The following is a 14600-nucleotide window of genomic DNA, read 5'->3' on the forward strand; positions in this document are numbered from 1 at the left end:
TACTCTCTCTATATCTCCGAATGTTCTCCTGGCATTGTAACTTTTTTTCCCACTTTCCCCGAACGATGACAGCAAATGAATGGAATGTTATTTTCTGGAAACATGACGCACGGTTACATTCACCAGACTTGCTCATCTCGCATTCATTAACAAACTGAATGCGTCAGAAATACCTAATCATTTATTATTATTATTCATATTCAGAACATTGAAACATAGTTCTTTATAAAATTTTATTGAGCAACATTTTTTTGTTTTTATTTTTCTAAAATACGAAATTTGTACCTGCTGCATCGTCGATTGTTACGCCACTGTGAATTAAAATGTTTTATTCGTTTAAAGATTAAAAATAGTTGGTTGTGGATAATGACAAAGTTGTAACTATAACTACGATTTTGTTATTTGTTTTTAGTAAAATAATTTTAATATCGTGAATTGGAATTAAAATTAAACAAAACTTTGTGCTGTTCAAGTTCCAATAGAATTATTTAATCGAGTTTCATCTTATTTCTTAATATCAATACTATTGATGTAAGTATGCCTTAATTAATTAATAATATTAAAAATAAATAAATAATGATAATTATTCAGGAGGGTTGCAAAACCCAGTCTTAATTGAATATTGAGCTTTTCGTGAATATAATGCATGGTCAACAATTTGGAGTGTCCGTAATATAAGTGATTAGAAAAACGTCTTAATATGCGCTGCGTTTAGATGTTAACTCATTTCGTTTTTTATTTCCGAGAAATTTTAAATTAATATTCCCGGGAATTTTGTCTACATATAAGATTGTTATAACAAAACTAAGTAAATTGTATGCAATAGCGTTCATGTAATAGCTGATGAATTATTTTTCATTGAATTCAATTTACATATGCATGCTGCTGGTAAAGGACAAAGTACGGTCGTTTTGCCTGGTGATGGAGTTGCGACGGTTACACAAGAATGGAGGCGACGTCCCAATGTGGCGGAAACGATTTGAGGATCTGTTGAAAACTCTACACAAGAGACTTCTCCACAAGAAACCGAGGAACGACATCACCATGGTTCTCGCCCAGTACATCTGAAATCGGTTTCAAAGGAGAAGCTGATCGACACTATTAAAACCTTGTCTCAAATCCACCAGCGATCAAGATGAGGTCCAGGTGATTGGTGATGACATGAATGGTAACGTGGTAGCTCGCGGTTGTAAGCGGCTCTGTCAGCCTTACTTCTTCACCTTGAAGTACAAGCCAGGTTTGGTATCCCTTGCCGCTTGTTATTTGTTTCAAATCCATTCACAAAAAAAAATCAGCTCTATTGCCAACTGTAAAAATATTACACACACGAACATTGACACATACTGGCACACACATATATATTAGAATGGTTTGATATTTGGTTGAAATAATTTAAATTAATTTTTTTAGTAAAATACTATGTAAATTTATCATTCCAATTGAAGTTGTAACAAAATTTCGGAATACAGGTGGCTGTTTCATTATTTCATTTCATTTGTTAACAAATTTTATATTTTTGAAAAATTCCTTAGCCTTCATTATACCACAGATCTAAATATTTGGATTCAATGTGCCTAAATTCAACGTATCAAATAATTGATTTAGAAAACCACATAGCAAATTGAATTTGTAGTAAATTATTCCATTTGGACATGATAAGTTCCCAAGTATTATAAATTACTGTCTGACTAAATACCTGAACTGCATAGGAAAATTTCTTTTTTGGAATTTTTGCAGGATATATATGCCTTGTAGTAATTTTCACTTGTTGACGTCGGGGTTCTCTGATGTGTACCCTTTTCCTTCGCCTCTCATCATCATCACCACGATCCTAATCTAATCCATTGCATAAGCACTAACAACAAGTATAGTTCTGGATGTATACACATATTTTTCTTACGTAATTTTCAATCACGACTTTTACAAATTTGAGAATCACCAATTAGAAACCTTCGGAAATGCGTAGAGTTAAGCTGGGGTTGCAATTCTAGCATGACTATTGTTCGTTTCTTCTTCAATTTATCTTTGAGTGAACAAATTCTGACACGCAAAAAAAATAAACTTGTTATTCTTAACAGCAAACCGATGCCTACTTTGATATTATTTATTTACAATCTTCACAACGGAAGTAAGCACAAACAATAGCTTTTGTTTAATTTGTATGCAATCGTCATTACCTCGGAATGTATCAATAACATAATAAAAACGTACTCGGCTATTTTGGCATTCCTCCGAAGGATTAACCAATCGTTATAGAACACACACAACAGCTACTATATTGTTATAATTATAAATCCTTTCTAGACTGTCTCTCGTCCTGGCGCTCTGGAAGGGCAGGAATGTTGGGATAACCTGAAAATGGAACAAAGCAAACACCCCCAGTAAGTGACTGGCCAAGTGGAGCATGCGTCGCCTCTGATGATGGTTGGCGCTGGTAGTAATAGAAGACGAACATAATAAAACCATACAAAGATTTCTTCAAAAAAAACTGCCTCAGTCAAAAACGGTACCATATTTGTGTGCAACCAATTCTGTCACAGTAAGCGGACAACATAGCACTATAGTCCTCACTCCCGAATCCGACCATTGGTCTCCAATCCATGATTGAAGACATAAGATAAATAGTTGAGAAAGTGGCAAATGAAACTAAACCCTCTAAAATCTCAAATTACAACATCAGAGAGAAAACGTCAAAGAAAACGGCAACATCACATACAGAGAAACCATCAAAACAATTCAGAAAACGGGTATGCATCATCGCCCGACTCCACGCCTAGGAAGTTTACAAACGCCCATCCTAACTTATTACTCCAACAAACTAGGAATATCAGCGGAACATATCAAATTATTACACAACAGCAAAACCTCTTTATAACCCATTCCTATTTTTTTTACAGAACCCTTCAATTAATACACAGACCGAGTCAGCCGTGATTGTGTAAGTGCGACATAGGCTAAGTACACTCGGTCCTCTTTTTATGCGGTTTTGAAGTTATGCGGTTTATATTTCAAAACGCATTTTTTTAAACAACTATTTTAGACCATTTTGACACGTTTTGAAAGAAATTGGCAAACCATTTCATCGAAGATGATAATTCTGAACGAGCAGTTTCAACGCGAGCTTCATAATTGCATTTCTGGATATCAGGAATTGTACAAAAAAATAGCAAAGCCAATTCAAAGTTTAATCAACATGCGAAGTTGAGACTAATTTTACTTGTGAAGAATCATTATCTTCAGGACATAGATCTGATATGCTGACTATCTCTTCTAGTTATAAAAGTGATTTCAAACCAGTTCGCAAATTATGCCGAACACTCTCATATAATAATTCTAATGAAAAAATGTGAAGAAAGATTAACTTTCATAAAAAAATTCTGTATTTTTTTTTTGAATATTTTTCCGTATAAATTTAGAAGGAATATGTTAAGATTATATTTTTATGAAATTTAATAAACTTGTCTATGATTGTTAACGTTTGTATAAACTTATGAATAAACATTTGAGAAAGAATATAGTAAGACTAATTATTTTTCTGAACTGTAATAAATCCTTTTTATGCGATTTTTGGTATATTGTAACTCATTTATTTAGTTTTATGCGGTTTTAAAAAATTATGGAACGTATCCTTTATTTTTATACGTGTGTCTAGTCCTTTTTTGTGCGATTTATTTTTATGCGTTTTCCTGTGGAACGTATCATAAAAAAGAACCAAGTGTATATCATATAAGATGAAAGTCTCCAGGAAGAAAGAAGAAAAACTTATTCCTCTACCATGCTCACAATCTCTCTTCACATGATGAACTCAATAATCAAGCATATAGTCATAAGCTTCCCTTTCTAACATGACAAAATAAAATTAAAACATTCCAGTGTTATCTCGCCCTCTAATCTTCTAACCTCTTCATGCAGGAGCCAATATTTCAAAATATACTAACAAAGTACTTTAACATTATATAAAAAATACATTTATATTTATAAAATAAAGTAATGATAGGAAGAGTAATCAGAAGAATATGTAGATAGTTCTTAATTTCATCAAATTAAAGAAAAATATTTCTAAAGTACAAAATATGGAAATGGATATATAAAATGAATTTACAAAGTATTGTAATAAAATAATATTTAGAGAGAAACTGCCAATAGATTTCATGTAACAAAACAAAGCAAAAAAAAATGCAGCATCAAACAAAGTAGCATTGCATATTTTTAATCGATCCTGCAAATGAAAGCTTTCATTTTGTAGCATTCAGCTTGACGTATACAATATGATAGAAACAGAAAACAAAACGTGCAAAAAAATGCAAACATTTAAAAAAAAGTACTAGTAGTTTCCATCAAAATAAACACAAAAATATAAAATCAATAACGGGGCACGTGATTTCTAAACAATTTAACTTGAAGAAAAAAAATATTATTAACTATTGTCATAATATTTTAATATCAGAATGCATAACAGAAGTGAATATAAGATTCTTAGAGAATTGATGACATGAATTAAAGTTATGGTTACACTGGGAAAAGTTAAAATAAAAAAAGACTGTTTCATTTATCTGCTGCCGCCTTGGAACTACTTTTTTAGAAAAGTTTCCCAAGTGTAATGGCATTTTTAATATGATAGTGATCTATTGCTGTCCCAGATATCCTTTATATTGCGCCTCAATGAATTCCACAGAATTCAAGTTTCTATAAAAATATCCTTCCAATAATGTAATTTTATTGAAACTTTTCTTAATAAAATTATATTTAATGGTGATAACTTCTTTTTAATAATATAAATAAATTTCTGATTTACTACAATTTTATAGAAAATTGTTGCAATAAATAATAATAATAATAATATTTATAGAAGCAGAACAAAATAAAAAATCAATACAATAATAGAAATATAATAAAAACTGCTTCAAAGGGCTATTGACTGGGGCTGAGTGGTAGCCCTACCCACGAGCTAGTAGGCGCCGGTTCAAATCCTGGTCAAGCCAGGCCCTTTGTGAACCCTCTCGGTGCTTGCAGCAATAGAGCATCATAGAACCTTTATCCAAGTCGATGGACAATGACAGTGTTAAGGATAGCAGCAGATTTACAGTCAAAGTAAATAGTGAAATCGCAGAGCATCAATATACAACTGAAGTTAACCTACAAGTTGTCAGCCAACCAACAAATTATCATAATGGTAACTATCCACTGGGAAAGTTTATCAATTGCATGTCAACCGTGATCTTAAATTTACTGAATGTTCACATTGATGAACAGATTGTGAATGCAATTATACGACATTAAAAAGTAGCTTATCTCAACATAATAAAACAAATTTTTAAAGTGAAATTCTTTGGAATAAAAATAGGAAATAAATAGTTTTCTTTAAAATTCAAAAAAAAAAATAAAATTATCTACATACATACAAACGATTATTGATCGCCGGATATTTATTGTAGAAATTGTTACTTTCTTTCTGTTAAAATATTTAATATGTTTTCTTTCAAAACTTCGTACTTGCAGCGTAAACTACAAAGTTTTACTAAACTGTTTTAACTGTTATTAATAGAAAAAACTACTTAGTCGTATAACAAGGAATAAATTCAGCAAAATGAATTTACAAATCGTGTATAAAATGGTTAAACAACAATTGTAAAGGATTATTGATCACATGTTTTTCTATCCTGAATAATATATTTATCATTCGATTTTTTTTTTCATCCAATTCAAATTAAAAACAGGAAATGAAAAATAGGTTTGCAAATCGATAATTCAGTGCTGATTGTTTTTCACCTCACCTCACAGTAAATAGATTTCAATTTGAAATAAATACATTTTCCACTAAAAATGTAAACTAAAATATACAGTTTCATATTGACTGTTTTCAATTTCAATTTACCAAAACATGTTTTTGACTAAATTCTACAATTGGTTTTGATATATACTTTTATTGGAATAAAATGGACAAATAAAGTTTATTTAATGTAAATTAATAGAATCAAATTACTATAACTAAAGATTAATATTTTTTATTACAATAATATAGAAAAAGGTTATATTTCCTATAGTCATTTCAATAATTAAAAACATTTTATATATAAATTACTTTATATAATAATAAAATTTTAAATTTCGTCAAAGAAATTTGTTAATTTTTATGAATAACATATAATAATTATTATACATTTTAATGTGAACTGGAATCAATGAGTTTGTAGATGACATTCTAATGATTTATACGTTTTTCATATGGGTGTAAATTACACAAGCCGTTTGATTAAACTTTTTTTTTGGTTGATTTGAAAATGTTTATTCATTATTGTCTGTAAGGATTCAATTGTAATCCTTTTTAGCAGCTGTAGTTGTGAGAATATTGCTGTAAAAATTGAAAGCCTGAAAGGGACTCACATGAAAGAAACGAAGAGGTACATTGTCGTCTAGATATCATTAGGGATAAGCACACGTTTACATGCAGACACACTTATATATCACTCCATTAAAATCCTGGCACAAGAGCGCGAACTATAAATATAATATGTGTGAAGGTACGAACTAAGTAACTATATTTAAATGAACGCAGCAGCAGCAGCACAGCCGAAGACCGACTTGAGGATCAATTGTTCTTTGGTCGAGTTGTATTGTATTTATTAGTCCGTGAAATGTGTGACGAGATTAAAATAGTTTCAAAATGGAATTGTTTCGTTTCGCGTTGGTCCACATGGCATCGCGACGGGCCTCTAGGAACAGAGTCCAACGGAGGTACGGCGGGCACTGACTGGCGTCGCGACGCTTATCCTCCGCATTCGCATCCGCGTTGAGCACAGATCCAGCTACTGCGTCCGCATCTGTATGTATACATATATACGCGAAAGGAGGATCGAAATAGAACGTACTATAGCGACGACGCTGACGACGCCGACGCCGCTTGGGACATTTACCAAATGGAATTTTTAATATTGTCAACGCACCGATGACAAAAAAAAAATATATAAAACATACGCAGCAGAGGGTCTCTTCTTTGTATCTTTGGGTCCTGCTGGCCGTCGAAATCACCGCTGTAGCTCGAATGGTTGTATGAAACATGTATGCCGCAACAACCTTGGACTTCAACTTTAATCCTAATTACTTCCACTTCAAGTTCATTACTCTATTTATTTTATTTACCTTCGTTCCAAAATTATATTTTATTACCTTTTCTAGCACAATTAATGAAATAATTGAGAATAGTCAACTTAATAAAAATGTTATAAAGTTGTCTGTCGAATATGTTTTTGCTAAGACTACTTGACTTTTCTTTAATTTTTCAAATACTGCTATACACTATATTTGAAAAGGGCAATAATCTCGAGATTTAAATTGCAGCATTGAATTTAGGAATAATATTTGTTTTTTTTCTAGGAGTATAGAAACATAACATGTAAATAAATTGATTCCTGCAATAACAAATACTTAAAAAATATGTATTGAAAAATATTTGTAACATATTTGGAAAGGAATTCATTAAATAATTTATTGAAAAACTTTTTTAAAATCTGTATATTTATAAATTTCAAGTGAATTGCTTTTGTAGTTGCATTTATTTATTTTTTTTTTCAATTTCGGACAAATTGAATTTGAATGGAATGGACAATAATTCGGTTTTGTATGTTATTGTTATGTATTTGTGTTCATTTAGCCCAGGATCAGGTACTTTACACTCGTTACCACCAGAAAAAGATAATTGGCCTTGACGTTGACAGCAAGTGTAGATGATGCAACAAGAACGAAACTGTCAGCCACATTATTGCTGACTGCACAGTACTAGCACCAACGGAGTACACGCACCGTCACAAAAAGATCGCTAGCTATCTACACTGGTAAATACTCAAAGAACTTGGCCAGCAAGTTCCTGAGCATTGGTATGATCACCAGTTTACCCCGGTCGTAGAAATACCATAGGAGCTAACCGACCGGACATCATCATCCACAACAAGAGGGAAAAGCGCTGCACCTTAATCGACGTTTCCGTACCAATTGACGCAAACATTGCCGTCAAGGACATCGAGAAAAGGTGCAAATATAAAGACCTCGAAATTAAGATTGCACGCATGTGGAAGACAAAGACCAAAGTGGTTCCGGTTGTGGTTGGAGCTCTCGAAACTCTGAAGATCGGATTCGAGAAATACCTGGAAGAGCTACCATGTAGAGTTAGCGTTGAGCAGGTGCAAAAGATTGTACAGGTGGGAACGGCCCACATACTACGCAAGATCTTATCCATCTGCCAATGAACGCCCTAAGGCCCAAGTCACAATAAATGAAATAATAATAATCATATTAGGAGATAATCATAACAATATAGGAAATATCATAACATTTTATATAAAATAAATTCTATGAACCAAATTCAAATACTATTGAAACGAGCAGAAAACAAAACGAAACGGAACTGAGAGAAGGGTGATTGTTGCGTATTTCAATTCATAAGGTATATTAAGATTTCGAGAATAATACAATTATATACAGTTTAAACAATAACAAAAAAGTTACTATCGTGTTAGAATAACAATGAAGATTTTGCAATTGTAAAAATATTTAGAATAAATTGTTTGATCCGCAAAATATGATATAATTAAAAGTTCTGTAATAAAAAAAATATGGATTTAAACAATAACAAATCAGCACAGTTATTTATTTATTTATATTTGCTTTCATTATCGCGGTATGCTGGTCAAGTTAATTAACTACTTAATTACTAATTTGTATATGTTTAATACAATAAAAATATGTATAGACTATCGTCGTTTTATTAAATCAATTCTTTATAATCTTTGTTGTCTAGTGTAACTGTCAAACAATTAATTAATCACTATTACATGATACATTAATTTCGAATTAGCCTTTGTTGTAAGCAAATTAACCACGTTTAATATAATTAAATAACAATAAAACAATGCGTTCGAATATTCTAGAAATCTGAAATTACATAGCAAGGGAACCCAAAAGTTATACCACAATTGGTCTAAGCACAGTTCACATGGTATTTAAAGTTTGCCAGAGGTCGAGAGTAAACCTTCGTCAAACTCTATAGTATACTTCTGCAGAAGGAGGGAAAGGTTCCAATGAATAATTCATATAGTCTTCGGGCGACGGAAGAAAAGTAAAAAATAAATAAATAATAAATTATAATTATAAACCGTGGATCGAGATGAGATGGAAATGGAATTATTTTCAGAAATCAAATTGCACTGAGAGCGGAGCGTAATAAAATGCTGGACGAATCATTGAAATTATAGTGTGCAGATTCCATTTCTCGTGCGAAACGTAAATTATAGCGGCATTCCTGTCTCGGAATTATAAACGCAATTATGGCGATGCAATTTCCGTAGCCTAGGTTCCCCTCGTTGCAGACACCTAAAATTATCAAAGAAAGTGGAAATTAATCGAATCTCGACTCTCATAGGGCACCTTTCAACCCTTATTAATATGAACATATTCGACGACGTGCGTCTAAAACAGTGCCGCAATGCGGAAGGACCCCAATACATATTTGTTTAGGGCCCTCAAATAGTAAAAAATAACTGGTGTTTAGGGCCCACAATTTTCGTAATTTCGCCCTCCCAGAACTGATAGAACTGATATTCTGTCATCAATTTTTGTAAATGTTGTTTAGAGCAATTTGTCTGAGTACGCATTCTAAAATGGAGACACCTAAAATGATTATGCTAGTGTGCGAGGGATGAAGGTAACTGCTAAATGCGAGACTCTCGATATGTTTTATGCATATCATATTTCGTATACGCGTAACGGCGGAGAGATGAAAAGAAATTGGATTTTAAAATTCATTAAGAGTCTCTTGATTCATCCCTCTAGCTGCTGACTACATCCCTGCTCACTTTCAATGCAAACTGGAAGACTCAATTAAGATGCTGAATAGGACATTTCGAAATACCTTCCAATATTATAAATAAACAAGTTACAGGTGTAATGTAATGTCTGCGCTTCGTAGATTAGAGTATTCCTAAGATTCGAATTGATTCGATCCAGATCCTAAGAAAATATTTTCTTAAATACTTGGCATAATCACGTTATTCATGCACCCACTGATAAATGCGATAGAGATTATTTCTATTATAAACCAAAATAAACACAACTATAAATATAATTGTTTATTTCTTGGGAATTATTTATCTTTGAATCATGCTCAAACCAAAAATAAAATTAATATTCAAAATGGATGATTGTCGGGATTGCATAATTCTGACTATATCTAAATCCCGACCACCATAATCCCAACTGTATCAAAATTTCAACTATATCGAAAATTTCTATAAATTGTAGTCGGGATTATGATTGTCGTGATTATGGTTCTCAGGATTTTGATACAGTCGGGATTTCGATATAATCGAGATTTCGAACGTCGGGATTTCGATACACCACTCGGGATTTCGCACGTCGGGCTTTCAATAGACGGTTGATACTGTTAGTGCCATCTACTATTGAAAATATGTACTGTAAAATGTTTTCTGTGCTAATATTTTTATTGATTTTATGTTCTTAATTTATTACCTGCGAAAGACAAAGTGAAATAAATCAGTCCGTAATTAAAACAAAAAGCAGTTCTCGATGAAGAAGAAGACTAATTGAAGCTATGATCGCGTATATCTCAAAATTACTATACGAATAAGCAAAACACAGACCAAATAAATGAATCGAACGAAATAGAGATCGATAAGTACCTAAAGGATGATATAAATAGTGCTGTAATAGAAATTAGTAAATAATTAACTATAGTAGCTTTATAATGAAGAAAAATTGAAGAATTAAAATTAGGTTAATTATAAAAAATAAACGTAAATTCATATTTGTGTTATTTAGTCTTAAAGAGTGTCTTAATAATAGCTTTTATGAGCAGCTAATTAAGTAATATTAATTAATATTGCTAATAAAATTGACTTGACAACTAAATATTGACAATTGTGTTATTTACAAAACAAATTGTTCCCTAACAAATAAAAGAAGTGCAATGATTCGATGAAATCAATGGAAATCCATTGGTAGCTCTGCATAACAGTGGGTTGGTATTGACAAGTGCAATAGTTGGCGCTTGCGTAATTTCGTTGTTTAGTAGGAACAAGTAGAATAAGGAAATTGTTGTATTTATTCTTCGAAAATAAAAAAACACAAACTGTAATAAAAAAAAACGGTAAGTCTTAAAGTCTATCTATTAACTAATTACTACATTATTCTAAGGTATTTCTTCAATTAAATTATAAAGCGGCTAGTGTAATGAGGGTTATGTGCCTTTCATTATAAACAAAGCAAAGTCAAGGGGCTGATTGCATTTTTGATAACGAGTTTTTTTTTTTGTCGTACTTTGCAGTGTACTAAAATGGCAGATCAGCAACAATTCTTCTTAAAATGGAATGACTTTCAAAGTAACATGGTCACATCCTTCAGGCATCTGCGAGATGAGAAAAGCTTCACTGATGTTACTTTAGCCTGCGAGGGTCAAACATGCAAAGCTCACAAGATGGTCTTATCTGCATGCAGTCCTTACTTCAAAACATTATTGGAGGTATTACATTAATTTTAATCTATCCACATATTATATGCAATTAATCATTGTCTGATTAAGGAAAACCCTTCAAAGCATCCAATCATCATATTGAAGGATGTGGCGTACAGTCATCTGCAAGCAATTTTAGAGTTCATGTATGCAGGTGAAGTTAATGTGAGCCAGGAACAATTACCCGCCTTCCTGAAAACTGCAGACCGACTCAAAGTGAAAGGCTTGGCTGAGGCTCCGCAGGCCATCAAAAGGGAATAATAATTGACTTCTAACCAAGCAATTCTGGTATATAAAAAATATATATATAATTTTTGGCATTCAGTATTTTAAATGATCTTTACAAAAAAAAAACATATTTTATTTGGTTAATATAACAATGTTTGGTTTAAATTATCAAATAGTACTTTGTGTATAAATGGGGGACCTTTTATTAAGTCTATTGTAATTACTACTTAAGGCAGTTACTTTTTATTTTCAATTCTTTTTAATTAATTTGTGAATAGATGTTTTTGTTTCATGACTCTTTAGTTGCAATCTCTTTAAATAGGCTGAAGAATCTTATAAAAAGAAAAAAATATTAATATAAAATATTTAAAAACTGAATTTTATTTTTGATAAATGTGTTTCACCACAAATAACAAGATGATGACAATGAGCAAGTCTGTTGCAGTTCCAGTTTAGTACTTTGCATTTCATGTTTCAGGTAGCCGTCATATGACACATACAAATTGTAATAGATGAAAATATTTAATACCATAATTACCAAGTTGTTACCACTGTGAGACAGTAAATATTACTCTTTCCTTTTTTTTTTTAAATTTGAATTTCAAATATTCAACACGATTGTTTGATATAATTTGTTCTTTTCTTTTTCTGTGCATATTTTAGATATATTTTTTTATTATAAATAATTAAGTTTCCTTTTTTTTATAAATATATATATTGATCAGCTTCCTAAGTTACAATTTTTTTCAGATTAATCTATTAAAATTGTAATAAATAATGTTGTAAATTGAACTTAGTTTCATTTTCCCTGCGTCACCCCCTTTCTCTTTAATATTAGTGACGACCAAACTTGTTCGTTCTTAACATCGACTTTTCTATTTAAAAAATTGATTCTCATTCGAATTAATCAGTTTTTCAACTGTTCCTGATTTATTCGTATATTTTTAACTATCACATATTTGATAAAAAACAAATTTTATGGCGAATAACGATTCGAGCTGAAGGTCAATACTATTTAAAGATCTTTATTTAAATTATATATATATATATTTCCATTTGATAAATAATGTATTAGATAGTTATTAGCAAATAAGATTCGTATTGTTTTACGTACGAATTTCATGTGTAAATGCAGTTCTTATGAAAGAGATATACAATCTTTGACTTATAACAGTAAACTCTTGAGTGAAAAGGAAATGTTCTGACCCAACTCAAGCATGAAATGCATTTTTTTCTCCTTCAAGGTCACAAAAACATGAATCATGCTTTCACAAAATATCTTCTTACAAATGTAAATTACTTTATCCTATATTGGTAAATCCGTATATAAATATAATGGTGGAATCAATCAAGTTTCAACTAAAAAGTCTTGTTTGTCCTATACATTTGGTATATTTTGTTGAAAATAATTATAAGTTCAAATACATAAATAAGTAAAATATGAATACATGATGAACGTATTAAATGGAAAAATAATGCGGATTGTTAAAAAGAAATAAGTGTTTAGAGAATAGTTACACTGCAGTCGATTTATTTGTTTTTCTTTACTGCTATAGCTTTAATCAATTTTGTATTCAGGGTATTTGTAATTGTAGACAAATATATATCGCAAATAAATACTGCATCAATTCGTTGCATACAGATATAATGCAAATGTGTTGGATTTCTGTAATTATACCTTTCATTTTGATTTTATGCTAATTTTCATTACTCCCGAATTATTTGCAATAGCAGTTAGGATCCAAGTTTTTTTTTAACAAATTAGACCTGGGCTGAAGAACTTTATTACCTACTACCCCAAAAATATATTAACCGTTTAAGGAGTTTGATGCATTGTATGAAGTGGCACCCTTAGTCAGAGACGTCGGTCAATCGGGTGAATTCCTGGGGCTACGGGCTAGGGGGGCCTCACAGAGCCAAATTGAAATAATTAAGAAACTATAATCACAAAAATAGTAAATATTATTCAGTGCAATTTGATTGCACTACAGACATTGGCCATGTTGAACAATTAACTTTTCCAGTTCGAACTGTTCAATTGCCTTATGAAAATGATATCGAAATTAAGGAATATTTTATTGGTTTTACAGCAATTTATACGAGAACTACGGGTTTTGATTTAACTGAAGTGGTAAAAACTCAAATAGACAATTTGGGTATTCCTTTTCAAGATTGTAAAAGACAGTTCTATGACAATGGGGGCGAACATGGTTGGTAAAAAACAAGGAGTTTAAGCAAGAATTTTGTCAGAAAATCAACATCCATTTTTTGTGACATGTGCAGCGTATACTTTAAATTTATTATTAGAAGACATGGCTTCGACTGTTCCAATGGCAATAACACTTTTTAGTGTAATTCAAAGGTTCTACACAACTTTTTCTAGCTCAGCTGCAAGATGAAACATTTTAAAGAAATATCTAGACACTACTTTAAAGCCACTATGCGACACTCGGGGGGAGTGTAGAATAAATACTATAAATGCTATTATATATAGGCGAAACAATAAATGATTCCAAAATAAAAAGCGAATCAATATCATTATAGGAATACGAAATGAATTTTGAATTTGTGCTGTCAATTATCATCTGGTATGAACGTAAATACCGTTAGTAAAAGTTTACAAAAACCGATCATTCGACAGCAGTTTCTCTTATGAAGGGCTTGGAAAACTTTTTGAAACACTTTAGAAATGTTGGTTTTGCGGAATCAAAAGTCGAAGCTGAAAAATATGTAAAAATGTGATATTCCTCCAGAATTAAAGTATAAAGTATAAAAATAAAGAATTAAAAATAGTATTATAAAAAGAAAGCGCCATTTTGATGACGAGGAGAAGATTCTTGAGTTAACGATT

The 14600-nt window shown here is 31.4% G+C and overlaps 2 protein-coding genes across 4 annotated transcripts in view; one reads left to right on the plus strand and one right to left on the minus strand.

Moving 5' to 3' along the window:
- The window catches only part of LOC108560537 (neuropilin and tolloid-like protein 2), a 103169-nt gene extending 96358 nt beyond the window's left edge, over positions 1–6811 (minus strand). For both annotated transcript variants that reach the window (XM_017918126.1, XM_017918125.1), the window contains exon 1: positions 6385–6811. In XM_017918126.1, the coding sequence (XP_017773615.1) occupies positions 6385–6424 (40 nt within the window). In that variant the 5' untranslated portion in view covers positions 6425–6811. The remainder of the gene's footprint in view (positions 1–6384) is intronic.
- Positions 6812–11045: 4234 nt separating this feature from the next.
- Positions 11046–12398, plus strand: LOC108560515 (longitudinals lacking protein-like). 2 transcript variants are annotated; one of them, XM_017918086.1, is made up of 4 exons: positions 11046–11158; positions 11336–11530; positions 11591–11809; positions 12228–12398. In XM_017918086.1, the coding sequence occupies exons 2-3, from the start codon at positions 11345–11347 to the stop codon at positions 11780–11782; spliced, it is 378 nt and encodes a 125-aa protein (XP_017773575.1). In that variant the 5' UTR covers positions 11046–11158; positions 11336–11344; the 3' UTR covers positions 11783–11809; positions 12228–12398. The 2 variants fall into 2 exon arrangements, with proteins under 2 accessions (XP_017773575.1, XP_017773574.1); XM_017918085.1 differs by having other exon boundaries at positions 11591–12398.
- Positions 12399–14600: the final 2202 nt, after the last annotated feature.

Source organism: Nicrophorus vespilloides, unplaced genomic scaffold (genome assembly GCF_001412225.1).
Source record: "Nicrophorus vespilloides isolate i.1.1-1 unplaced genomic scaffold, Nicve_v1.0, whole genome shotgun sequence".
Classification (NCBI taxonomy): Eukaryota; Metazoa; Arthropoda; class Insecta; order Coleoptera; family Silphidae; genus Nicrophorus; species Nicrophorus vespilloides.

Excerpts from the sequence above, each read along its gene's own strand:
- LOC108560515 (XM_017918085.1), top strand. The coding sequence starts at position 11,345 with ATGGCAGATCAGCAACAATTCTTCTTAAAATGGAATGACTTTCAAAGT. Across the intron at positions 11,531-11,590 it reads ACTTCAAAACATTATTGGAG|GAAAACCCTTCAAAGCATCC; the intron begins GTATTACATTAA and ends TGTCTGATTAAG.